The following is a 27,461-nucleotide window of genomic DNA, read 5'->3' as shown; positions in this document are numbered from 1 at the left end:
TCTGCGTTTGGTTTGGTCGATCCGGGCTTTGAGGAGGAGGGGAATTAATGAAATTGCCCCAGTATAAAATTAATTTTTTCTTCCCATTAAAAGGGGACAAAACCTTTTAAATGCCTTATAATTATTTGAATAATTTTTAATTTCTTTTCAAAACTGCATACAATATTGAGGCAGAAATGGTTGAACTTTGCTCGATGATTCTGAAGAACTGTTTGCATGTACACAGCTAGGCGTGCATATCCGACCCCAAATAGATTTTCACCAAAAAAAGCTTTCATGTTTGACACAGGTAACTAAAAATAACAAATTAGGTAAAAGTAACAATTTTTTTTTACAAATGTAAGAATGCCTAAATACCTGTTTTAACCAGTCATTTTTTTTTTTTTTTTACATGTAATTCATTTTTTTTTCAAATGGACATAAATAAGCAACTTTTGAGAAATACAAAGCAAAATACATATAATAAGGCATGTGCATAACTAGCAAATACAGACTTAGTTGTACCAGAGGTATACAAGTATAAAAAAAATAACACGAACAGATTCCCAATTATATATTAGTACCTTATTACAAGGTCATTATTTACTTCTAATAAAAATTATCAGGTGGAGATTAGAAATTGTATTAAGGCAAAAAGGGATCTAATTAATATTAATACCGCATACTGTACCCGTACGTATAATGTTTTCGTCAATATTAAATGCACCTAAATACGCATCAAAACAAACATAATCTTCAGAACATTAAAAGTGAACATGTCACCATATTTTATTTTGTGTGTGTATGTATCGTGGGAGGAGTTCTTTTTCTCATGCTTATGTTAGTCGCCTCTGTCGGGAGGGGATGGCGGGAGAAGCCTGGGGTTGAAGCCTCGTATCCTCAAAGGACCTGTTAGTGTAGATGTTCTCGTCGTTTCCTCCCTCATCAATGTAGACATTCTTCTCCACCATCAGTTGTCTGTCAGGTCTGTCAACTGTAAAAACATTACAATATGTACAGATTCAAATGAAAAAGTATAATACACCGAGAAATCAAGCTTCATAGAAAAGAAATACATGTATTAATCCAGTAATAGATACATGTACGCATGCATGGTGTGAATTATGAATTTACCAGATGTCACTAAAAAAGTCTGACATGTAATTTTTTTTTAAATTCACTGCCTTCCTGATAAACTAAAAATTTACATCATGACAGATATATCGCGAATAAAAGCAAATATACCTGTCGTCACGCGCTTCCGTCTGATCACAAATAAAATTATCAAAGTAGCTATCGCCGCTACAACCAAAAGAGCTAGAACGGTAATCACTGCGATAGCAGTAGTCGACAGGCCCGCTCCCTCGTCCGAGGACTGTCGTAAAGAGAAGATAACATCCCTGGAGTTACAAGGGTACCTCTGTACCGCCATACGAAGCAGACTATCCACCGCCGGCATGTTCTGTTCGTACATAATCTTATTCATGGCCATGACGTCAGTAATAATGGTTACAGATATCCCAGAAGACATCACCCGAGTATTTCGGAACTTCAGCCCTTCAATTTCATCAGTGAGCATCAGATAGTTTTGGATGTAGTCCTGGTCCACCACACATCCCCTCTGGTTTGGTTCAAAGTCTACCACCTTTCTGTAATTTGTTACGGAGAAAGGCTTTTCAAGTTCTTGGAAAACTTTATCAAAATTTGACACGTTGTATTGTGTTGGAACAACTCGTAAATATGGGTACGTCTGAACTTGGTTTTCGCTGTGTCTAAGTTCCCATTCCTCTGCATCTGTGTTTTGGGGTTGGGCCTCCACAAGAGCACTAGGACATCCCCTTATCAGCAAGCTATTTACGTTGTCTGCGAAGTCGGCTACCCCTTTCACGTACACTTGGATTGCAGAGAGGTACATTTCTGGAAACGTGATGTCCATTGTATATACATTTCCAGAGGTAGGTTTTCTGATAATGTCTTGTAACGTTTGAAAGTCTGGACTGTTTCGATCGATATATTCCACCGTATACTGGTTTGCTTGATAAGTCTTTTTGGTCCTAATTGTGACTGTGGTTATCATGACATCAACGCCAAAAGACACGAAGTAACGGTTTTCAAAATTATTAAAGGCACCTAGTCTGCCATTGTCAGGAAAAATGATGCCATTGCAGTCTGAAAGAAGAAAGTCTTAAAGTCAGACATGACTGCCCTATAGAGAGTTCAAAAGTGATGGACATGAAAGTGTGATGAATGTATCTTAATTATTTTTTTCTTAAATTAAGTTTCATAAATAATCCCCCCATCTCACTATACTTATGTATCACCTCACTCTCCGCTCATCTGTGTCTAACTATGGAATGAATATTGAGTAATTAATTAATCTGACCTCTCTTGGCTTTGTGGGGCACCGGTTCTTTTTCTTTTATGGTGACCTTTCCGTATTTATTTGACAGTAAGTGGGACACTGGTTGACCCCAGAAGGACTTTCTGTCCACGGCTGACACGACCTCTATAAAGACCGTGTCTCGGCGTCTCACCACACTCCCCGCCGGGTGTGTTTTACTATGGAAGGAGAACTGTGCAGGGTAGATGTCAATTTCTGAAAGAAAGCACTTCAATAATTTCATTCCATTTTTTTGTTGAAACGATGTTCATGAAATATGTGGACATTGAGAGAGAGAGAGAGAGAGAGAGAGATACACATATGTACCAAATAAAGGCTAATAAAAAGTCATTTATATTCTTGTTACAAGCAAGGATATACATTTAGATACTCTTTCAAACGCACATGCATAATGAAAAGTAAACACACGTCATGCACCGAGTACAAAGGGCACTACCTTCCAGACAACCAGGTAAGGGAAGAGGGGAAATAAGTCTTGGAATTAAAGGTCAGTTTCTCTTTATTTAGCAATGACTCAATACCACGCAATACATGGACAAAACAAAAGAGGTACCAGAATACGGTATAAAACAGACATACAAACAAACATGCACGCACCGGGTAATTTAATCCGTTAGTGTACTGTACATGTTACACTGCTTGACAGGTAAGAAAACAAGATGTGTTTGTGAAATACTGATGCCCCCATGGCAACATAGCGAATTTTAAGCTTTCTCAAATACTAAGTATGTTGGTACCTAAAGTAAGGCCTTTTCACAAGAAATATAAATGTGAAATATAAAATCCTAGCACAATCTGTTCAAAGGTTATGACTAGTAAGCTTAACGTTTTAAAAGGTAAAACAAACGCCGGGGTTGAGGTCAAAGGGTCAAGATTCTTGGTTTTTAAAGAGGGACCTTGTCTCAAAGATTACATATGTGGAGTATGAAAGCGCTGGTCCTTACCGTTCAAAAGTTATGGCTAAGGTTAAAGTTTGTAAAAGTAGGTCAAGGTCAAAGAGTCAAAGTTGTTGATATCCAATGAAAATTCTTCTCACAAGGATCACATATGTGAAGTATGAAGGCTCTAGTTCTTACTGTTCAAAAGTTTTGGCTATTGTTAAAGTTTGTAAAATGTTGGTCAAACTCCAAGTTCAAAGTCAACGGGTCAAAGTTGTTGATATCCGATGAAAGGTCTTCTCACAAGTATTAAATATGTGAAGTATAAAAGCTCTAGCCCTTACGGTTCAGAAGTTATGGCGAATGTTAAAGTTTTTCGTAAAAAGTCAAAATTGTTGGTTTCAAATGAAAGGTCTTGCCTCAAGGGATTGATATTTGAAATAGGAAAGTCCTAGTATCCACCGTTTAAAAATTAGGGCCAAAGTAAAAATTTGGATTTTTTTGTGTAAATTGGGTCAAAATCCAAGGTCAAGGTCAAAGGGTCAAAGTTGTTGATATCAAATAAATGGTATTGTCACAAGGATTACATATAATATGTGAAGTATGAAAGTCCTAGTCATGACCCTTGAAAAAATATGGTCAATGTTGTGTTTCAAAAGTAGGTCAAACATCAAGGTCAAAAGGTCAAACTTATTGGTATCAAATGAAGCGTCTTTTCACAAGAATTACATATGTCAAGTATAAAAGCCCTAGCCCTTACCGTCCAAAAGTTATGGCCAAGGTTAAAGTTTTTTTTTATAAGTACGAAAATCTCTTAGGTTAAGGTCAAAAGGTCAAAGTCGTTGGTACTCCATAAAAGGTCTTGCCACAAAAATACATATGTGAAGTATAAAAGTTCTGATATCTACTATTCAAAAGATATGTCCAAAGTAAAAGTTTGGAATTTTGTGTAAAAAAACTAAAAATGGGTCAAACTCCAAGGTTAGGGTCAAAAGGTAAATTTTGTGGTATCCGAAGAAAGGTCTTTTCACAAGGAATACACATGTGAAATATGAAAGTCATAGCTCCGCTTAATCAAAAGTTATGGGCAAGGTTAAAGTTTTTGCGGACAAACAGACAAACAAAGAGACGGACAGATTGACGGACACGACAAAAGCTATATACCCCCGAAATTTCGTTTATGGGGGCATAAAAATGCACATACATGTATAGTTCGAAATTCTGAGAAGGATGACCATGCAATATAAAAAGCATACCAACTGGTTTCCTTTCTGTTGCACTCATAGAAAACTTATATTCGTATCCGATACAATTTAAGCCGATTGCTATGTATCTAAGAATTTGACGATTCTGTCCAATTAATATCTGAATCCCTTTGATTGGTTCAGTTCCTCTGCCCTTTAAGTTCAAATAAAAATGTCTGATCATTTTATTTGAAACAACTCTTTTTTTTATTGTCTATATAAGTATACAAGCTTATTCAGAGAATCTTTGTCACTCGCTTAAGGAAAAGATTAGTTGCTATTCTTTAAAAAAAGGACTATACGTATACATTGACCATATGCATGTGTTTCTAACCGAAATTCAATTAAAGAAAATTTCTAGGTTTAGTGAATATTCATGTTGATTCCTACACACTCTATCATGATCTGCCTACTTTGACTGATAGTAGTTTCATAACAAAATTGTAAAAAAAAAATTATCTCCGCGATTGGCCTATAGTTTTGTTATCATTTTAAAAAAAATCGGGACTTGGCATCTGTTCTGGATTTATACGGAAGAAATCTATAATTGGAAAAATAGATCTGACGGTATACGTGTAGCACAGCTCTAAATCTGCAGAACGTTTTTTTTTCCGGAGCCCCCTTCCCCCCTCCTCCTCTCCTCAATATGGAAAACCATTGCTACAGGTCTGCATCAAGATGTATTTGGATTGCTGTGTATCAAATTATTTTGCGAGCCTTGATGCCCAAAACAAGTGCCGGTGAAGACTTGTTCTATCTTTAAAAACATATACATGTAATAACTATTCTTTGAATGAAGTTTCGAATTCAAGTTGTTAAAGCTGACATGAATTCTTAAAAACGCAACATTTTCATCTATGTACGACTTGTTTCATACCAACGATAGCCGTATTCCGCCATATTTCTTTCAGATACCTTGTCTCATTGTAACGATGTATACCCCAATGGGCTCGTTACAGTTGAATGATTTTTTGGTTTCGGTATCGACTTGTGCACATCTCCGATGGTAAAGCATATGAGAACACATAAGGAGATCAAGACATTTCAAAACCACAATAAACAAAATAATAATCATATTTCTGAATAATTATCGATTTGAATCAAAAGAAAAAAAATGCAAGTTTGGTGAGAAATTTAGATGCACGAGTACGTATTTTTACAGTGCGCCAATTTATGCAGAATAAACTTGAAATAAAAAGCAGTAAAATCTGCAAACACATTTTGAAATTATTATCATTTGGATGGCACAAAACAACCAACGTCTTTGATTTGCAGCCCCTATGCAATTGGTGCATATCGAGAAAACGCCTCGAACGCTGTAAACGTACCCATACCTGGTAATAAGGTTACTGCATCGGTTCGAAGATGTGCACAAGTCAAGTGATATACACCCTGAATTCCATTTATTGAAATATGCATCACAAAAAAGAAATAAACTCCGTAAAAGCTCAATAGTAAACACACTGTCATTACTCCGTACAGACAAGCACGTCGATACACCTATAGTCCGTGCTGATCAGATTCTGGTCAGGGAAAATATCACAAGTGGAAAGAGAAGTTATTTGGTATTTGCGCGGCAGAAGTGGGGGGGGGGGGAGAGGTATTATAACTGCTGTTCAGAAGCTATAATTGTGAATTGTCTTTCACATGTAGTTCTATTATACATTCTATACAAAGTCATGTATATAGTCTGCAGTAGGTTTGCGTCGCAAAATCCATTTGTCAATTATAACTGATTATTGTAGTACTAATCTCAAATCTAAACCAAGTAATTTGATGTACGGTAATTATTTACTTCAAATCTTAAAAGCAGTTTACCAGAATACAATTTTTTATGTGTACATAGATCTATACGTTCTTTAACACACAAATACACGAAGAAATGCCATCCCCTATTCAGATTGACTTTTAGGCATTTGATTTTTAGGCGCGGGGGGGGGGGCTGCAAAAATAATTGACATGATCGTTATCTAAATATTCTTGGAAGACAGACATCTCTGCCGAATTCAATTTTGAATGTTTTTTTAAATGTGTCACTCCGACCACAAAGTATGTTCATTTTGAGGTATGTATATATAAATGTTTTATAATTATGGTGTTATAGAGAGACTTTTGAGATTTCAGTATCCCTGCCTGATAGTCTAGCTATTTTTTTTTAAGCCAACTTACTATCACTTCCAATTTTTTCCTTACAATCCTTGCTATCACTATACTATGGTTATAAAGTGGGGGGCCAACCATCCCATCAATGACCATTTACTATATTAAAGGTTATGTTGGGGAAAAAAGTGGGGGGGCCAGGCCCCCCCCCCCCCGGATGCTACGTCCCTGCTCGGAAGCAAATTGAAAGTGGGGGGGGGGGCTAAGTGCAAAGAAGTTTTTTTTATTCATTCAGAAAATCTTACAAGCTTAATAAAATGGGGAAATGTCCTTTTCCTAAACATGAATATCCTATTTCGTGTCGGGGGAAAGGGGGGAGGTAGGTTCGAACTTCAATAACAAAATTTTTCTCCAAACACCAACACTTTCCTCTTTTTTAACCTATACTGCGACTTGTCTGTGAAAATGAAAAGCGAGGGGGAGGGGGAGGCTAAACCTACGCAGCAATATTCAATGCCTATACTAAGTATATATTTGTAAAAAAGCCACCCCCGCCGGTTCCGACACTTATATGCTGAACCTGGACAATAGTGGTGACTTTATTGCCTAAAATCTTTCACTTATAATACCTATTTCACACATATTCACGTTTACCAGGGGGGTCTGCGTTTTCCAAGGGGGTCCATGGTAACTATTTTCTTGTTTTAGTATATACATTTTTTAACCTGGTAAATTCCAGGGGGGGGGGGGGGTCCTGACCCCCCCCCCCCCCCCTCTAGATCCGCGCATGAATGTGTTTGGATTTGCACATCACCAGGAAATTCCAAAATCTTTATTTTTTCGGGAATTTCCGCACTTTTACATTTAGATTTTGGCCATATCTTGAATATAAAGATGAGCAGTTTGTCAGCGCAATTCTTCATAAACCGCTGCACACAAATTCTTCATACCTTGCAGATATTCAGGACACAATGTGTATAGATGTGCATATAACTAGGAAATTACGATTCCTTAATTTTTTTCTGGGAATTTCAGCACTTCGACTTTTGGGTGTGCGTGGGATATGTTTTCATTCATTGTGCTTAAAATTATAAATAACTTTAAATCAAATTATATTAGGTCTAATAAAGCCAATACACAGTATTTATTTGATAATAATTGATCATAAAGAAATGCAATCTGTTTCCGACGTTTTTCTAAAATTATTTTTATGAGTGTTAATATACATGTCTTATTACACCCCCCCTCCTATCACAGGAAAATATCTTCAAAAGGTGAATGATTCGTAATAATGCATGCTTTATTATAGATTTAATGAATTTAAACCATGTAATCATAAATTCTATATGGAACATTTTCAGACAAGAGTAATGTTTAGTTTTGAAAAAATTACTTGCTTTTTTTTCAATCAACCCCACTGAGCTTTCAACCTTTGATATTTTCCCTGACCAAATAAAATGATCGGCATGGGCCACGTGTGTCCAAGCATCTTTTACTTTTGAGTTAGCACTGGATTACATGACTTCTGAGATGCATTTTTCAATAAAAGTAAAATAGGATAATTCTTTCGACATGTGCACATCCCTGTAACGATAGCAGTATTCAGGTAAATGCTTTAATCACTGCGTTTGACGCGTTTTCTCGACCTTCATGGATTTTTGCTGTACATGAATGCATTCCGTGTTAGTGTATTTTCTATATTGCAGCAAATGCATTCAAAAATAATTTAATTCTCGGTATATTTCTATTTTATTTTTGTCGAATTCTTACTTTTCAAACATGTATTTGGTCAGTTTATTCAGTTTATGGACTTCTAAAAACTATGCTTTCGGAGATGTGTACATGTCGACAGCCAGGCTAGAAAATCACCCAAGTGAAACAATTCTTCAAGGCTATATATAGCAGGTACAGGTGGCCAAAAATCTTCGATTAAAAATGGCGGAATTGATGAAATATGGCGGACAAGGGCGTACAGGAATGTAGTAAGTCGTACAAAGATGAAAACTGATGCCTTTTTAAGAGTTCATGTCAGCTTTAAAGCTGACATGAATTCTTAAAAACGCAACATTTTCATCTATGTACGACTTGTTTCATACCAACGATAGCCGTATTCCGCCATATTTCTTTCAGATACCTTGTCTCATTGTAACGATGTATACCCCAATGGGCTCGTTACAGTTGAATGATTTTTTGGTTTCGGTATCGACTTGTGCACATCTCCGATGGTAAAGCATATATGAGAACACATAAGGAGATCAAGACATTTCAAAACCACAATAAACAAAATAATAATCATATTTCTGAATAATTATCGATTTGAATCAAAAGAAAAAAAATGCAAGTTTGGTGAGAAATTTAGATGCACGAGTACGTATTTTTACAGTGCGCCAATTTATGCAGAATAAACTTGAAATAAAAAGCAGTAAAATCTGCAAACACATTTTGAAATTATTATCATTTGGATGGCACAAAACAACCAACGTCTTTGATTTGCAGCCCCTATGCAATTGGTGCATATCGAGAAAACGCCTCGAACGCTGTAAACGTACCCATACCTGGTAATAAGGTTACTGCATCGGTTCGAAGATGTGCACAAGTCAAGTGATATACACCCTGAATTCCATTTATTGAAATATGCATCACAAAAAAGAAATAAACTCCGTAAAAGCTCAATAGTAAACACACTGTCATTACTCCGTACAGACAAGCACGTCGATACACCTATAGTCCGTGCTGATCAGATTCTGGTCAGGGAAAATATCACAAATGGAAAGAGAAGTTATTTGGTATTTGCGCGGCAGAAGTGGGGGGGGGAGGTATTATAACTGCTGTTCAGAAGCTATAATTGTGAATTGTCTTTCACATGTAGTTCTATTATACATTCTATACAAAGTCATGTATATAGTCTGCAGTAGGTTTGCGTCGCAAAATCCATTTGTCAATTATAACTGATTATTGTAGTACTAATCTCAAATCTAAACCAAGTAATTTGATGTACGGTAATTATTTACTTCAAATCTTAAAAGCAGTTTACCAGAATACAATTTTTTATGTGTACATAGATCTATACGTTCTTTAACACACAAATACACGAAGAAATGCCATCCCCTATTCAGACTGACTTTTAGGCATTTGATTTTTAGGCGCGGGGGGGGGGGGGGGGCTGCAAAAATAATTGACATGATCGTTATCTAAATATTCTTGGAAGACAGACATCTCTGCCGAATTCAATTTTGAATATTTTTTTAAATGTGTCACTCCGACCACAAAGTATGCTCATTTTGAGGTATGTATATATAAATGTTTTATAATTATGGTGTTATAGAGAGACTTTTGAGATTTCAGTATCCCTGCCTGATAGTCTAGCTATTTTTTTTTAAGCCAACTTACTATCACTTCCAATTTTTTCCTTACAATCCTTGCTATCACTATACTATGGTTATAAAGTGGGGGGCCAACCATCCCATCAATGACCATTTACTATATTAAAGGTTATGTTGGGGAAAAAAGTGGGGGGGCCAGGCCCCCCCCCCCCCCCGGATGCTACGTCCCTGCTCGGAAGCAAATTTAAAGTGGGGGGGGGGGGCTAAGTGCAAAGAAGTTTTTTTTATTCATTCAGAAAATCTTACAAGCTTAATAAAATGGGGAAATGTCCTTTTCCTAAACATGAATATCCTATTTCGTGTCGGGGGAAAGGGGGGAGGTAGGTTCGAACTTCAATAACAAAATTTTTCTCCAAACACCAACACTTTCCTCTTTTTTAACCTATACTGCGACTTGTCTGTGAAAATGAAAAGCGAGGGGGAGGGGGAGGCTAAACCTACGCAGCAATATTCAATGCCTATACTAAGTATATATTTGTAAAAAAGCCACCCCCGCCGGTTCCGACACTTATATGCTGAACCTGGACAATAGTGGTGACTTCTTTTGCATCAAATCTTTCACTTTTCATACCCATTTACACATATTCGCGTTTAACAGGGGGGTGGGCAGCGTTTTCCAAGGGGGTCCATGGTAACTATTTTTCTTGTTTTAGTATATACATTTTTTAACCTGGTAAATTCCCGGGGGGTCCTGCCCCCCCCCCCGACCCCCCCCCCTCTAGATCCGCGCATGAATGTGTTTGGATTTGCACATCACCAGGAAATTCCAAAATCTTTATTTTTTCGGGAATTTCCGCACTTTTACATTTAGATTTTGGCCATATCTTGAATATAAAGATGAGCAGTTTGTCAGCGCAATTCTTCATAAACCGCTGCACACAAATTCTTCATACCTTGCAGATATTCAGGACACAATGTGTATAGATGTGCATATAACTAGGAAATTACGATTCCTTAATTTTTTTCTGGGAATTTCAGCACTTCGACTTTTGGGTGTGCGTGGGATATGTTTTCATTCATTGTGCTTAAAATCATAAATAACTTTAAATCAAATTATATTAGGTCTAATAAAGCCAATACACAGTATTTATTTGATAATAATTGATCATAAAGAAATGCAATCTGTTTCCGACGTTTTTCTAAAATTATTTTTATGAGTGTTAATATACATGTCTTATTACACCCCCCCCCCCTCCTATCACAGGAAAATATCTTCAAAAGGTGAATGATTCGTAATAATGCATGCTTTATTATAGATTTAATGAATTTAAACCATGTAATCATAAATTCTATATGGAACATTTTCAGACAAGAGTAATGTTTAGTTTTGAAAAAATTACTTGCTTTTTTTTTCAATCAACCCCACTGAGCTTTCAACCTTTGATATTTTCCCTGACCAAATAAAATGATCGGCATGGGCCACGTGTGTCCAAGCATCTTTTACTTTTGAGTAAGCACTGGATTACATGACTTCTGAGATGCATTTTTCAATAAAAGTAAAATAGGATAATTCTTTCGACATGTGCACATCCCTGTAACGATAGCAGTATTCAGGTAAATGCTTTAATCACTGCGTTTGACGCGTTTTCTCGACCTTCATGGATTTTTGCTGTACATGAATGCATTCCGTGTTAGTGTATTTTCTATATTGCAGCAAATGCATTCAAAAATAATTTAATTCTCGGTATATTTCTATTTTATTTTTGTCGAATTCTTACTTTTCAAACATGTATTTGGTCAGTTTATTCAGTTTATGGACTTCTAAAAACTATGCTTTCGGAGATGTGTACATGTCGACAGCCAGGCTAGAAAATCACCCAAGTGAAACAATTCTTCAAGGCTATATATAGCAGGTACAGGTGGCCAAAAATCTTCGATTAAAAATGGCGGAATTGATGAAATATGGCGGACAAGGGCGTACAGGAATGTAGTAAGTCGTACAAAGATGAAAACTGATGCCTTTTTAAGAGTTCATGTCAGCTTTAAGTTACATGTATATATTCTCCAAGTTCTTCCTACTTTTTAAAATGTATGTGCCATAGAATCAATGCTTAGTTTGTATTTAAAAGTATACCGGTATGTATCAAAAAAGAAATTCGGATTCGTCAATGAATAAATAAATACGAATGCAGATTTAAAAGCAAGATTTGCTAATGAATGGCATATTCTAATTCGAACAGGGCGAATAATTTTACGGGCAAGTTGTCTTATGGGCAAATTACTCTCTACCATTCTCGCGATGCGTAGCGGTACTCGCCTGATGTGTGCCCATGGCATCCGGTTTAAACTCGCTTATGAATATTTGCCCATTTGCATTCGAGCTCTACAAGATTTTCTTTGTTTTGATCATATGATGTTACTTAGTCACCAACAAAATTTTAGCGGTCTAATTTTTATAAAAATCGAAATGTTTACAATCCGGGAAAAATTTGTTTAAAATCATATCAGCTTCTTTTACATTCATAATCAACTTGACGTGCAGTTGTTGATGTAGACATTTTCAAATTATATTTACTCGAAAGGAATTATTACGGACTTTACCTTACGATCTGGATTAAGAAATCAACTTTAAAATGGTGAAAGATTTTGTAAATACTAAGCAACTCTTCGCTGCACTTCAAACACTGTCTGTAATATGTACTCTATGTGAATGGCCAGGGACCCAAGCTAATTTCTATTTCAAGTAAAACAAGAGGCCCATGGGCCACATCGCTCACCTGAGAAGCTTTGACCATTCTGTTCTTTACTTCCCCCTCGTTATACATAATGCATCCCCACCCTACCCCACTGATCATAATTTAGACATTTTGAAATCTACACTACCCCATGATCCTTCAATGGGCAAATATGTTTCAGCTTTTTTGGCCCAGTGGTTCCCGAGAAGATTTTCAAAGATTTTTCCTATATATTTCTATGTAAAACTTTGATTCCCTATAATGGCCCCGCCCTTCCCCCGGGGGTCATGATTCCTACAATTTAGAATTTACACTACCCCAGAATGCTTCCACATAAGTTTCACTTTTTCTGGCCCAGTGGTTCTTGAGAAGAAGATTTTCAAAGATTTTTCCTATATATTTCTATATAAACCTTTGATTCCCCATTGTGGCCCCACCCTTTCCCCGGGGGTCATTATTTGAACAATTGAGAATCTACATTATACCAGGATGCTTCCACATAAGTTTCAGCTTTTTTGGCCCAGTGGTTCATGAGATGAAGATTTTCAAAGATTTTTCCTATATATATATATATATATATATATATATATATATATATATATATATATATATATGTAAAACTTTGATTCTCTATAATGGCCCTGCCCTTCCCCCGGGGTCATGATTCCTATAATTTAGAATTTACACTACCCCAGAATGCTTCCTCATAAGTTTCACTTTTTCTGGCCCAGTGGTTCTTGAGAAGAAGATTTTCAAAGATTTTTCTTATATATTTCTATATAAAACTTTGATTCCCCATTGTGGCCCCGCCCTTCCCCCGGGGGTCATTATTTGAACAATTTAGAATCTACATTATACCAGGATTTTTCCACATAAGTTTCAGCTTTTCTGGCCCAGTGGTTCTTGAGAAGAAGATTTTCAAAGATTTTTCCTATATATTTCTATATAAAACTTTGATACCCCATTGTGGCCCCGCCCTTCCCCCAGGGGTCATGATTTGAACAATTTAGAATCTACACTACACCAGGATGCTTCCACATAAGTTTCAGCTTTTCTGGCCCAGTGGTTCTTGAGAAGAAGATTTTCAAAGAATTTTCCTATATAATTCTATATAAAACTTTGATTCCCCATTGTGGCCCCGCCCTTCCCCTGGGGGTCATGATTTGAACAATTTAGAATCTACACTACCCCAGGATGCTTCCCCATAAGTTTCAGCTTTACTGGCCCAGTGGTTCTTGAGAAGAAGATTTTTTAATGACCCCACCCTATTTTTGTCTTTTATTGATTATCTCCCCTTGCGAGGGGATATGTCCCTTCATTTTAACAATTTAAATTCCCCTTCACCCAAGGATGCTTTGTACCAAGTTTGGTCAAAATTGGCCCAGTGGTTCTTGAGAAGAAGTCGAAAATGTGAAAAGTTTACAGACGGACAGACAGACGGACAGACAGACAGACGGACGGACGGACGGACGACGGACAAAATGTGATCAGAAAAGCTCACTTGAGCCTTCGGCTCAGGTGAGCTAAAAAGGTCTACGTGGTAAATTTATTAGAATACAGAGGCGTAGTCACAAACTTAAAAGTGGGGGGGGGGGCTCAACTCCAGAAATTCTTTGACAAGCAAAAAATAAAAAACAACTTTATAAGTTGGGGGGGGGGGTCAAGTCCAGAAATTCTTTTAAAAGCAAAAAAAAAAAAAAAACTTAACAACTTTAAAGTGGGGGGGGGGGGGGGCTCAGCGCCAGAAATTATTTTACAAGCAAAAAAAAAAAAAAAAAAAAAAGGAAAGCTCCCCAAACTCGAAAATCCTATTTCGTGGGGGGGGGGGGGGGGTTAATGGTTAACTTTTTCAAAGGCAAGTTACTTTCATATCCAATTAAGAGTCAAAAGTGGGGAGGGGGGGGGAATTCAATGAATATTTCCTATAGTAAAGGTAATGTTGGGGAAAAATAGCTGTGATTTTGTTCTTCATTAAAAAGTGGGGGGAGGGGGGCACAGACATACTCTTGCCCCCCCAGATCTGAAAGTGGGGGGGGGGGGGCTAGTACCCCCGCTGCCCCCCCCCCCCCTGTGACTACGCCTTTGGAATATCTCGGGAAGTATATGGAAATTCGTAATGAGCTTTGGTAGAAATGAAGATTGTTTATCTATGAATTGATTTGATTAGAAAGTAAAATTTTAGAGCATTTGATTAAAAACCATTTTATTAGCGAAATTGGGTACCCAGTATAATGAGTTCCATACCTTTATTTTTACAACACCCCAATTTTTTTGTAACCGATCTTGAACCTATGGATATAACAAATAAGTTAACAATCGTAATGAAAGAACACACCATAAACCTGACACGTTGAAGCTGACCGATATCTTTTTCGGCAAAGGCTCCATGATACCAAGAAGTGTAACTGATCCTAAACCATGAATATCCACGTTTACATAGATTGTCCATTTCAAACTTAGCGGTCCCCGCTGTCCCTTCCAGATTCACTTGATATTGTGAAGGATTGTTTCTTCCAGAGCATCTTATCTGCAAACTTATCAAATAGGATCGATCTAAAATTGAAAGCGAAAAAAAAAATTCGTTAGCATTAAAATTAAATTTCTGATAGATGAAAAAAAAGTAATGATAAATTCTACAAAATGGAAAAAAAACTAGCATATATACATCAAAATAAAAAGTGTATGGAATTAATGATACTTAAAAACAAGCATGGTGATAAAAAGACACAAACATGGACAATAAAATTTGATTATATGATATGATATAAATGATCTAGTTTTACCTTTTTCCAATCTTAGGAAGACCGAGAAATCAGTGATATCCCCTGGAGCTGCAAATCTTTGAAAAGAAATTCAACTTTTGAGAAGTGTAACAAAATTCTTTTTTTTTCAGAAAGTTAATCAATGTTTTGTTTACGATATGTCATGAATTAAATTTGACATTTTGGCAAGAGCTGTTAACACTGAGTATATTTGTATGAAGGAAAATGACCCAGAATCTGTATGTTTTTTTTATAATTATGAAATCTTATAAGCTTCAATATGCATATGGTTACCTAGAAGGTTTTGATTTAATGCTTCTGTAATTGAAAGCCATAAAATAAAACATACTTTCGCCCGTCCTGTCTTTTAAAGGCAGTTTCGAGTTTACTTGCTGAGGCTTTGTTCACATCATCAATAAATAATCTTCCAGTAAACAGATTTTCTCCCTTGAAAAGATGCATATCAAATGATTATTTCATGATCCTGCGAAAATCCATGCAATGACACATTTGTAGCAGTGATTTCTCATTGACAACATCAAGACAATAATTGTGAAACAAATTTTGAAAAAAAACCCAAATTGAACAAACCTCCACCGACACGAGTTTAAAACTCTGACCATACACCAACGAAGTTCCCAGTGTTGTGGAATCATCATCTCCAGACTTGATTTGAAAGAGTCCGTCATAATTTGTGATACTGTTGACTGTAAGAAAATGTTTTCTTATATACTGGTAATTATGATGCAATAAGGTTTTATTTACATTTCAAATTGAATATCTTATTGTGTTAATTTTTTTTTTGCAATAATGATACCTTCATGTAAATGTAATCCAGGAATGAGTGCATCTCAATATATACATGTATAAATTGTACATGTTAATGTTACGTAGTATTTCAAAATATTGTAGCAATTCTTTTAACTTTCTTCTTCAACAGCTGCTGTTACTTTTAAGCGATATGTATAATTTGGGCAAGGATATCAATACAAAGTTGATTTCATTTAATTATATTATTCAAGAATTCATTTTTTGTACATTTATCACAACTAGCTTAATATTTTAATTTACGCTAAGTACGCAAAATTTTGCAAAAAGGGAGATTAAGATATTGTGTTGTATAGATGATAGATGTTTAGCCGTGTTCCCTCCCCCCCTCCTCCCCCCCCCCCTCCATACCTTGCACAAGTGGTTTCATGACCGTCCCACTCACGTATCCCGTGGAGGTGGACAACGCCAAATATTTCCTCGAATTTCTGTTCCGAAGAGTGACGAAATCACCGAACCTGAAAGTCAACCGACAGGAACACTGTTTGCGAGAGGCAGTAGCATATTTCAATAATGATTTGATAAGTTTCACAAAGACTAATGGTAAATGTTTTCTTAAAAAGTGAGTACATTTTTATCAACTTTAATTCCCGTATAAACAACTAAAGAAAGCATTTTATTGTGAAAATTCAAATTTTAGTATGCTTTAGAGATAAACATACATCTATATAATGTTACTCTTTCAAAGGAACAAAATTATAATAAGAATGCCATTTATCTTTGACACATTGAATATAACTCGATAAATAACAATATATCCACATCTTCTGTAGAAACATAAATCATAAAAAAAATCTTGTAATGCGTTTTGTACAGAGTTTCTTACTTTATACCATCATCAGCATTGTCGACATCCTGGGCCTGTCGTTTACGTCGTGACGTAAGAGTCGTAGAAGCGCCGTCTGGCGGGTTACACAGGGAGGGAGATGCCGTCTCTTTACAGTAAGTATACAGGGCTCGACGTAAACACTGGCGTCTTTCAAACAAACCTGAAATTGAAGATTATATTCCTTTTTTTTAAGTACTAGTATTCAGTGCTTTTTCCAGTTTTAAAACTGCGCATTCCACAAATTGGTAAGCATTAAATGACTACGTAAGCATAGGTTCTGCACAGACAAATGAAAATCAACTCTGGATATTTTCCTCGAAACAACATACTGCTCATTTAAATCAAATTCATGATTCTGTCACACACACATTTAATTTATTAATTTAGATTTTCTCCTGAAAATATATCAAACATGGGCAAAGAAAATTATTATTTATATCCTCTAAAATAACTAAACAACCAAAAGGAAAGCTTAGTATTACACTCAAAATACTTTAAGCATGTAATGATATATATATACCATAAGTAATATCTTTAAAGTATCCAGGCTTCAAGAGCGTCTCGATGGAGGTCAGCCTGTACTGAATCGGTACCGGTTTCTCATCTGCAGATCTCGCCCATTCTCGTAAACTCTCGGTACTTCCGGAAGAAAAATCCCCGGATGGTGGATTCCCGCCGATGTAGTATTCATATTGTTCTTTGTTGGTATTTTGCACACGCTCTTTTGACTCCTCTTTGGAGCTAACCCCCACACTGAATCCCCCACCGCCCGAGGCACCGAATCCGCTGAAGGAGGCTTGTGCAGCAACCTAGGAATAAAGCCCGCTAAAAGTAAATCTATTCCAAGCTTCACCAATAAACACCTAGCATTGATATTACAAAGGTAACCGTTGAATGAAGCACAAAATAGAGAAAATATTGAAGATGACAAATGCAAAACCAGGAGTTACGTCAGAGATAAACGTACTAGCTATTTATAGTATCAAAACAGTGAGTGCAACATAATAATTTAGCTCTTAATTTTTTTTATTTAATAATATGATTAAAGGGTATCTAATTCCCCTTTTTCACAGGCATGAAATAATTTATATATCGGTGTGGCTACTTCAGTGTATACAGAATGAGAAAACCGTGACGTATATTTTCCCCAACTGAAGTTACATACATGTTCTTATTAAGGTGTCTCACCTTAGCACTAATTCCTTCTGATTCCAGTTTTGAAAGGTCAGATTTGGAAAAAGTAAGCTGTTGAACTGCTTTAGCCCCCATGACTACTTGAGTTGTATAATGGGTCCCAAATTCGTGTATAAAATTGAGATACATTCCTTGCAACGATTCGTCCTCGCAGTTCTCCATAGGCAGCAACATCACAGCTTTCTCAAAGTATTCATTTACCTAAAGAAATCAGATAATCTATCGTAATGTATATAAAATAATAATAAAATATTGTGTTATTCCTTGTGAGAATACCCTTCATTGGATACCCAGAACTTTCACCCTTTGACCTTGACCTTTGACCTACTTTTAAAAAAGCAGATCTTAATTGACCATTACTTTTAAAGCTACTGCTTTCATACTTTACATATTTAATCCTTGTGACAAGACCTTTTATTTGATAGCAAGACCTTTGACCTTGGAGTTTGACCTACTTTTAAAAAATTAACCTTGGCCATAACTTCTGAATGGTTAGGGCTAGGGCTTCCAAACTTTACATATGTATTTTTTTTATGGCAAAACCCTTCATTGGATACTAATTACTTTGACTTTGAAGATTTCCGAACTTATAACAAAACTTTAGCCAAACTTTCATATTTCACAATTGTATTTCCAGTGAGAATACCCTACTTTTGATACCTTGAAAGTATCTCGGAAAAAATCAGTCTTAAACTATTTTAATGACCCTAAGTCATGATAGCTGCTATCTTGTTTATTTTTTAAAAATTTCTAACAATCTTGTTTAGAATAAGAGTATTGATAAAGTAAATTTATTGTCATGTAACAAACTTGCAACTATAAAAATATAACAGTGGTCAACAAATGATTACATACATGTAGTTTGATTTTGAATTGAAAAGGTACATGTATCTATAAATAGAAACATGTGATTTCCTTTTAAATACTAGAGTCAGCCGAGTCCTCTTTGAGGCAGCTATGGCTCTTTGCATTTAATTTAAGGAAAGTTTGATCATTGCTGTGTTGCCATACGGGGGCATCAGTGTTTCACAAACACATCTTGTTATATATATATATATATATATATATATATATATATATATATATATATATATATATATATATATATATGCTAAGCGGAGAAACACGCAGCTATTGGAGTTGAATTATTAAATAATGATTAATACAAATATTTTTAGTATCTATATACATGTACATTCACACTCTTTCAACAACAAAGTTTTTACCTTGGACATTTTGGAGGTCTCGGACATCCTAGCTCTGTACGCCACAGCTCGGCTGACAATGCTTAAAGTAGTTGTCTCTCCTTTTTGAATTTCCCGCGTATTTTTTTGATAAGATGCACTGGCACTGAAACTGGCACTAACGCCCCACCCACCTCCAGCGGCATTGACCTTTTAAAAATATCGTAATATTTTCCTACTTTGTAATTATAAACACCTGTTTTAAGTGTGATAAATGGATTTGTAATGTATTTTGATAATCGTATTTAAGTTACTAGTAAACAAAAAGATTTTTTTGAAAAAAATTATGTGGTTTTGATTCCTCGGGAGAGTTTTTTTTTTGTAAAAATGTAACATTTTGAAAAAAAAAATTCTGTTAACTTTTATTTCATTACCCTTAAAATTAAGGAATTTATTGATAATAAAATGTATAAATGAGAGATTTTGAAGTTATTATATGTCAACATTCGCATCTTAATTGCCACTTGGTTTCGCTCTTGTGAAAATTAAAAGGCAAGTTTTTTCAATACCAGTATAGTTTTCGTGTAAAAAGATATATTATCAAGAGATACACTGTAGCAAGAAGAAAATTCATTTGACTTATGTAAACAAAGGAAAAAACCCGAAAGTAGATAAAATCAGTTCAAATATATACCGAGGCGTCCACACTCAACATGCTTTTATAGTCCGACTCCGACTGCACTGAATAGAGAGAGGACCCAAATTTGGCGCTGTAGATGAGAAAAATGAGAAAAGGTGCACTTGTATGTGTCTCATAAAAATAGAATTTTAAGTGTAGATTTAAGAACATGTTATTAAGTTCTAGTGCATATATAATACAACCTTCTCACCAGCATTAAAAATATTCTACATGTTTCTATTCTTTTTCTATTACAATTTATAGATAGTTTTTTTTCCAATTTATATCAGAGCCATTCATATGATTATAAAAAATAAAACGATAAAAAAAACTTACTAATATCACATGTCAATCAATCGATTAATAAATCAACCAATACCTTGATTCTGCAATGACATCAACATTATCTGGAATCCGATATTCTCCGTCGGCAGTAAACTTGTGGGTGTAGGGTAATTCCATGATGGGGAGGCGAAATCCTTGATCCACCACTCCATCATCACTGAGGGGGTTCCCCTTAAATAAATCATAACCACGCCCTATGTATCCCAAGTTGTACCGCGATGTTGTGGCGATAAATGGAGTCTGGGCTTCATGAAAGGCTCTGAATGCTAGAAAGATAATGGTTTTACATTGATATATTTACATTAGCTGTGTTTTTCTACTAAGTCAACTGTGAAATTGATTTGAAGACCATTTTCGTGTATAATCACGCTTAGAAATATACACGGAGAAACGTGCGTTAGCGTGACGTCACAATGAGGCTACAAAGATGATAGACAAATGCAACGAAATAGGGCAGCGAGAAATTCAAATATAAATATTGAGTATATTTTAGTTCAAATAATGAATCTGACTAGGTATGGTTGCAGACGGGTATGATTTTGAACACCCTAGAAAATGTAGGGTCTTATAAATAAGAATAAATTAAAACCTTTTGCTTCTCTTTGATCCGCCTCTTGAGCCTCTGCAGAAGCCAACTTCTCGGGAAGTCTCGCGTGAATACTAGCGTTCATCATCGTTGTTGACAGCTGCAATTGCTGGAAACGAAATCCACTCACCAACTCTTCCAAAGAGACTGAAATTTATTTCAAAATCAGTTCAATATGCATGGACTAGTTTATATACCTACATAAAGTTTATTTAAAAACTTTTACGCAATATATAAGGAAGAAAATGTGACCATATACATGTAAGATAGTTTTTTTTATAGGAACTCAATATACCGCATTTTATTTTGTAAAGAATTACAGGGGAAATTTATTGGAAATGTAAATATTAACAAATAGAAGATAACTTTAATGTAAAAAGGTTTAAATTTAACTTATCGGGAACAGGAGCTCTCAGGTTGATAAATTAATAATCGGGGGGCTCTCTAGGCCTCAAGATAATGTACATGATTAGCAATACGAAGTTTGGGATATTTTAATCTTAATTGTTACATTTCGACAAATTTTTATTCTTTACGTGATTTTTTCAGTTTAAGTAAATTTCATTCTTTGAACTATATAAGGCTCATCAAATTATATATACAGAATAAAAAGTATACAAAATAATGTATTATCCAATTGCATGCATATATACTAGTATGATATACGTGAAAGTTGGTTAATTTTTAGCCTTTGAGATTTTGAGATACAATGTACCAAAAATCACAAACAGTAATACAACATAAATATATTTTACATCTGTTATATGTTACGTTGAAATAAGTATCACCATCTATTCAAAATATCTTATTTATTTTAAAATAAACTCAGACATTTGAGGAAGCACACACTAGCCAAGGGTTCCGATCCAAAATCTTCTCTAAATTTCGTATCAATCAGAGAACAAACGCTGTTGTTTCGTAATATAACAACTTTTTTTATAGCTCCATGTCAAAATTTAACTTTTTCCTAGAAACAAATATCCGATATCCTTTTACAGAAAACAGGTGAAATGAGTATATGGAAAATTTGAAACAAGCAAGGAAGTTGTTTTACTAATTTACTATAATGGGAATTTCCCTCCACGCTTATTAATGTGTACAGATTTCAATGTTTTAAAAATTCATACATACAAGTGTATATCATTGACAGCTGCTTTTTCAATGAAAATGGAACTCGTAAATTTACTTTTATTGTCATTGATTATTTGCAAAATTATTTTGTTTAACAACATTCTGATTGTACACACAAGTACTATGAAGTTGACATAAAATGCCTGAGTTTCTGATTGACAATATCTATGTTTAGATACTTAGTGTATCGACGACGCATTGTCAATTAACAATGGTAATTTCCAATTTTATGTCAATACGATATATCCTGGTGAGCTTGAGATAAAAGATACCACAGGATATGACACATTTGTTTCATATTAAGATATTTTAACTTGAAAAAAAAAACGTTAATAGTAAACTAACAAGTTGCTGTCCTTCAAAAAAAGACTGCAATACGTGGACCATGTGCATGCTTTTTCTAACTGAAATTCAATTAAGAAAATTTCTAGTGTAGAAAATATTCACGTTGGTTTGTTCACTTTTTCTACAATGATCTGCCCACTCATAACTGATTGTAGACTCAAGCAAAATCGTGAAATTTTATCTCCGATTAGCGACCTTTAGTTTTGTCAGTTTAAAAAATCGGGTTATTTTGATACGTGTAACTCATACTTGCTGGGACTTGAGACCTGTTCTGGATTTATATGGAAGAAATTTATCATGGGAAAAATAGAGATCTGATGGTTCACGAGCAGCACATCTCTGTAGTATGCAGATGTTTTTGTCTGACCCCCCCCCCCCTTCCCCTCACACATTAAAAGAGGATGCTACAGACCTTTATCAAACGATATTTAGATTGCTGAAATATTAAATTATTTTGCGAGCCTTGGTTTCACATTCTAATGCCGGTGAAAACTTGCCCTATCTTTTAAAAGCTATCTCTATTCGTTGAGTGACGATTTTCAATCAAGTTGTTAAGTTACATGTATCTTTAATTTCTATATACTATAACTTCTAAACTATAAGTTTGTACCATAGAATCAATGTTTAGTTTGTTTATAAAAGTATATGTAAAAGAAAGAAAATCGGATCTGCCTATGAATATGTAAATGCGATATGTAGATTTAAAAGCGCTATATGCCAATGGATTGCATAGTTTAATTCGAATAGTGCGAATTATTCTACGGGCAAGCTACCTAAGGTAAGAATTGTCGCGCTTGCGTACCTTGTCGTTTGCCTAGGGCATCCGGTTTAACTTCGCTTATATATTTACTGCGTGGACCTCAGGGTCCACGCAACAACTATGCACTATGATAATCATGATGACTTTAATTGTTTTCCTCAACTTTCCTTACTTATGCACCTAAATACAGACTCTACCTTGATGACCTGCATACGGAGTTTATATATCTCAGTTGATACGATATGCAATATGCTCTACGCATGAACAATTTCCTAGACGAGGTAAAATTGTGGAAAAACAAGTTGATAAAACAAGAAATTCATCAGTTTCGTTTAAAGTCATCATTTCATTCAGTTCTATGGTCGATACAATGTCCTTGCAAACTTGCAAAATAATGAAATCAAATAAATCTGTTGCTGCTCTTCTTTTATCACCTTGTTTGGCAATAACATATACCGTTTTAGAAATTATTTATAGGCAGATCATTCTTTTGTATATCGTATTTACTGGGAACATAACCCCTATATACCTAGTATGCAGGTACATTAAAATTTTCTACTAAAAAAAAAACAGCTGGAAATTGAACAGTATTCTTTTTTACACCAAAAATTAAGATTTCTTTTACATTAATTATAAAATATGTGTCTTATTTTTTCTTTAAATAATATTTTCAATATAATTTTAAGGTCACCTGAGTAAACTCAGATGACCTATTGCTATCCGTTTTCGTCCGTCGTCGTCCGTCGTTCGTCGTTCGTCGTCCGTCGTGTGTTAACATTTGAACATTTTCAGCTTCTTCTCTGCAACCACTGAACCAATTTCAACCAAATTTGGCACAAAGCATTTATGGGTGAAGGGAAACAAAAATTGTGAATTTCATGATCCTTGCCCCCCCTGGGGCCTGAGGGGTGGGGCCAAAACCACTAAAATTAATGCAATCTTCTTCTTTACTCCTGGACATCAAGCAGTCAAACTGTTTGCATGATTGTAATCAGCATTGAGTCCTTTACCAAAATTGTGAAATTCATGGCCCTGGGGTTAAGGGGTTCTAGTGCTAGGGCGGGGCTAAATAAGTATATAGTGAAAATGCATTATTTCTTTGGAAATCTTCTACTCTACTCCTGGGTATTAAATAAACCAACTATGTACGTAGATATGATGAGCAAGAGTGCCTCTACCAAAATTGTGAATTTTATGGCCCCAGGGTCAGGGGTTCTGGTGTTAGAGCGGGGCTCTATTGATTATATATAGTGAAAATACATGATTTCTTTGAAAATCGTCTTCTCTGCCCCTGGGTATGAAATATACTAACTAAGTGCATAGTTATGATGAGCATGAGTGCCTCTACCAAAATTGTGAATTTTATGGCCCCAGGGTCAGGGGTTCTGGTGTTAGGGCGGGGCCATATTGATTATATATAGTGAAAATACATGATTTCTTTGAAAATCTCCTTCTCTGCCCCTGGGTATGAAATATACTAACTAAGTGCATAGTTATGATGAGCAAGAATGCCTCTACCAAAATTATGAATTTTATGGCCCCAGGGTCAAGGGTTCTGGTGTAAGGGGGGGGGGGGCTCTATTGATTATATAGTGAAAATACATGAATTCTTTGAAAATCTTCTACTCTGCTCCTAGGTATTAAATAAACCAACTAAGTGCATAGTTATGATGAGCAAGAGTGCCTCAACCAAAATTGTGAATTTTATGGCTCAAGGGTTCTGGTGTTTGGGCGGGGCTCTATAGATTATATATAGTAAAAATACATGAATTCTTTGAAAATCTTCTTCTCTGCTCCTAGATATTAAATAAACTAACTAAGTGCATAGTTATGATGAGCAAGAGTGCTTTTACCAAAATTGTGAATTTAATGGCCCCAGGGTCAGGGATTCTGGTGTTAGGGCGGGGCTCTATTGATTATATATAGTGAAAATACATGATTTCTTTGAAAATCTTCTTCTCTTCTCCTAGGAATTAAATAAACTAAGTACATAGTTATGATGAGCAAGAATGCCTCTATCAAAATTATGAATTTTATGGCCCCAGGGTCAGGGGTTCTGGTGTTAGGAGGGCGGGGCTCAGTTGATTATATAATGAAAATACATTAAATCTTTGAAATGTTTTTTCTTTGTCTCTGGATATAAAGCAGATGAACTACCTTTATAGTTATGATGAGCAAGGGCCCTAATCTTGCAGAATTGTGAATTTCAAAGCCCCAGGGTCAGGGGTGGGGTGGGGGCTCTACTTATATACTGAAAATGAATTTATTGTTTGAAATCTGCTCTTTTGTATTTATAAAACATTTATTTATTTTTTGATATTAAGGGTGCTTTTTTGAAATTTGTGCAATGTGTGGACCTAGGGTCAGGGGTTTATGTCACAGTGTTAGGGGCACTACTGATTAGTTGGAATGCATTTTTGTGCCCCTACCCTGCATATGGGTATTCAGTAACCAAGCTAAGCAACTGCTAAGTATATTGTTATGATGATCAATGGTGCCTCTTTCAAAAATTGTGAATGTCATATAGCATCTGGCTTAAAACATGAATCAAATTCAATAACTAGAAAATTGTTGCATAATGCTCAGGTGACCTATAAGGCCCGTGGGCCTCTTGTTTTTTGGAGGATGGGGGAACTCAAAAGTCATTGACTCTTTGATTAGGACAGATAGCAACCTTCTTAAACTTCCGTGTGAGAAGAACACTTATACAAACAATCCGAGATCATGTTCAATGTAAGTAGGAGGTGCTTCAATCTTAATCCCTCTATTCCATAACAGTACCAGTACGTGAACCTTAATACTAAAGAGAGAAACCATAACGAGGATCACACGGAAAACCATGCTTAATGTTTTAAGGAGGAAATTAGTTATACCAGATAAAACGATTACCGCTGATTCATAAGATCTTTTCAACGCAGGGAAAAAAGATGTTATTTTTTATAGGTTAGATGTTTTCCAAATGTTTTTGAAAACGAATTAAGTTATTGACAGTCAAGTTGATGTAACAAGAATATTAGAAGGCTCGTTTAAAGTCATCATAACTTAAGTTCTTTCAAATTGATTAATAGTACTTAATACAATGACCCTGAAAACAAATACAACCTATCTAAACCAAATACTAGTACTTAATGATTTAATGCCGTTTTTCAGACATAATGTTAGGCGATTATATTGACACACTGACATGTCGACGGTTTTTCCCGTGACGAGGAGCACACGACAGGTATGACAGGTGGGGATTGGATACTCAACCCTCATGGCACCTGATCCTACCTCTGATATTTTAGAGATTAGTGTTTCCTCTACTTTTAAAATAAACATTTAATGGACTTTTGAGTTTGAAAAGTGTCCGTTATTATTACCATATAATCCCCTACTTTAAAAAAATGTGCTTGAGGACGTCTTCAAATTAATTCAACAGACTCCATTTTGAATATTTTTCAAGTTCGAAATATAACTCAGAGATGAACTAAACAATCTGACTGTGGTTGTTATTATAATACTAATCTAAATCAAGCCTTTTCCTCTTTGAATTTTGTTCAAAGATATCATATTGAAAAGGGCAGAATGAGGAACACAATTGTATACGTCTTAACAATAAAGAAAAACCCCCCCGATATTTCCAATTCGTAACAAACTTGCATATATGCAATTAAAGTGTTATGTTCGTTTTTATACAGATCATGTATATTCCCTGCACGAATTGTATGTCAGTCGGAAATTAGTTGAATTGGCTACATCACAAAGTTGAATTAGCTATAATTTGATAAAGCATAAAAATATACTGTGTGCTATTTATAGAAAGAAAATTATATATACATAGTTTAACTAAAATCTGTTTCAAATTTATCGAATGCTTTTGGTTAAAAAGGCATATTAAAAACATGTATGTTAAATCACTTTGCAAAGGGAACAATCTCAGCAACAGATGATAATTGTGATAATTACCATCAGGAAATTCTTTAATGAGGGGCAATTAAAACGAATAATATCAAAATAGACAAAAAAACTTACGGGATGCATAACTAGTATTAATTGCCTGCAAAGTTACGTTGTCTAATGTCCCCATAAGAATAATCAGCGGAATTATGAATTGCCAAGTCATCGTTGTATTTAAGCCAAAGTCCGGCGACTAAATCATATTTATAAGCAGGGGAT

At 35.4% G+C, this 27,461-nt stretch overlaps 1 protein-coding gene across 1 annotated transcript; it reads right to left on the bottom strand.

Annotated features, from left to right (window-relative positions):
• Positions 1-659: 659 nt before the first annotated feature.
• Positions 660-27,461, bottom strand: LOC134276886 (uncharacterized). The gene is made up of 17 exons (XM_062759167.1): positions 27,318-27,461; positions 21,071-21,214; positions 20,516-20,747; positions 20,152-20,227; positions 19,500-19,667; positions 18,268-18,474; positions 17,600-17,888; positions 17,077-17,239; positions 16,602-16,708; positions 16,014-16,129; positions 15,772-15,869; positions 15,444-15,499; positions 14,996-15,213; positions 4,515-4,656; positions 2,363-2,575; positions 1,225-2,148; positions 660-973 (listed from the first exon to the last, which is right to left on the bottom strand). Exons 1-17 carry the CDS (start codon positions 27,406-27,408, stop codon positions 816-818), a joined length of 3,402 nt encoding a protein of 1,133 aa, XP_062615151.1. The 5' UTR covers positions 27,409-27,461; the 3' UTR covers positions 660-815.

This window comes from Saccostrea cucullata, unplaced genomic scaffold (assembly GCF_032062105.1).
Source record: "Saccostrea cucullata isolate Sc308-1 unplaced genomic scaffold, CSIRO_AGI_Scuc_v1 ctg6904, whole genome shotgun sequence".
In the NCBI taxonomy this organism is placed as follows: Eukaryota; Metazoa; Mollusca; class Bivalvia; order Ostreida; family Ostreidae; genus Saccostrea; species Saccostrea cuccullata.
Note: the sequence above shows the minus strand (reverse complement) of the source record. Positions and strands in the feature narration are given on the sequence as shown.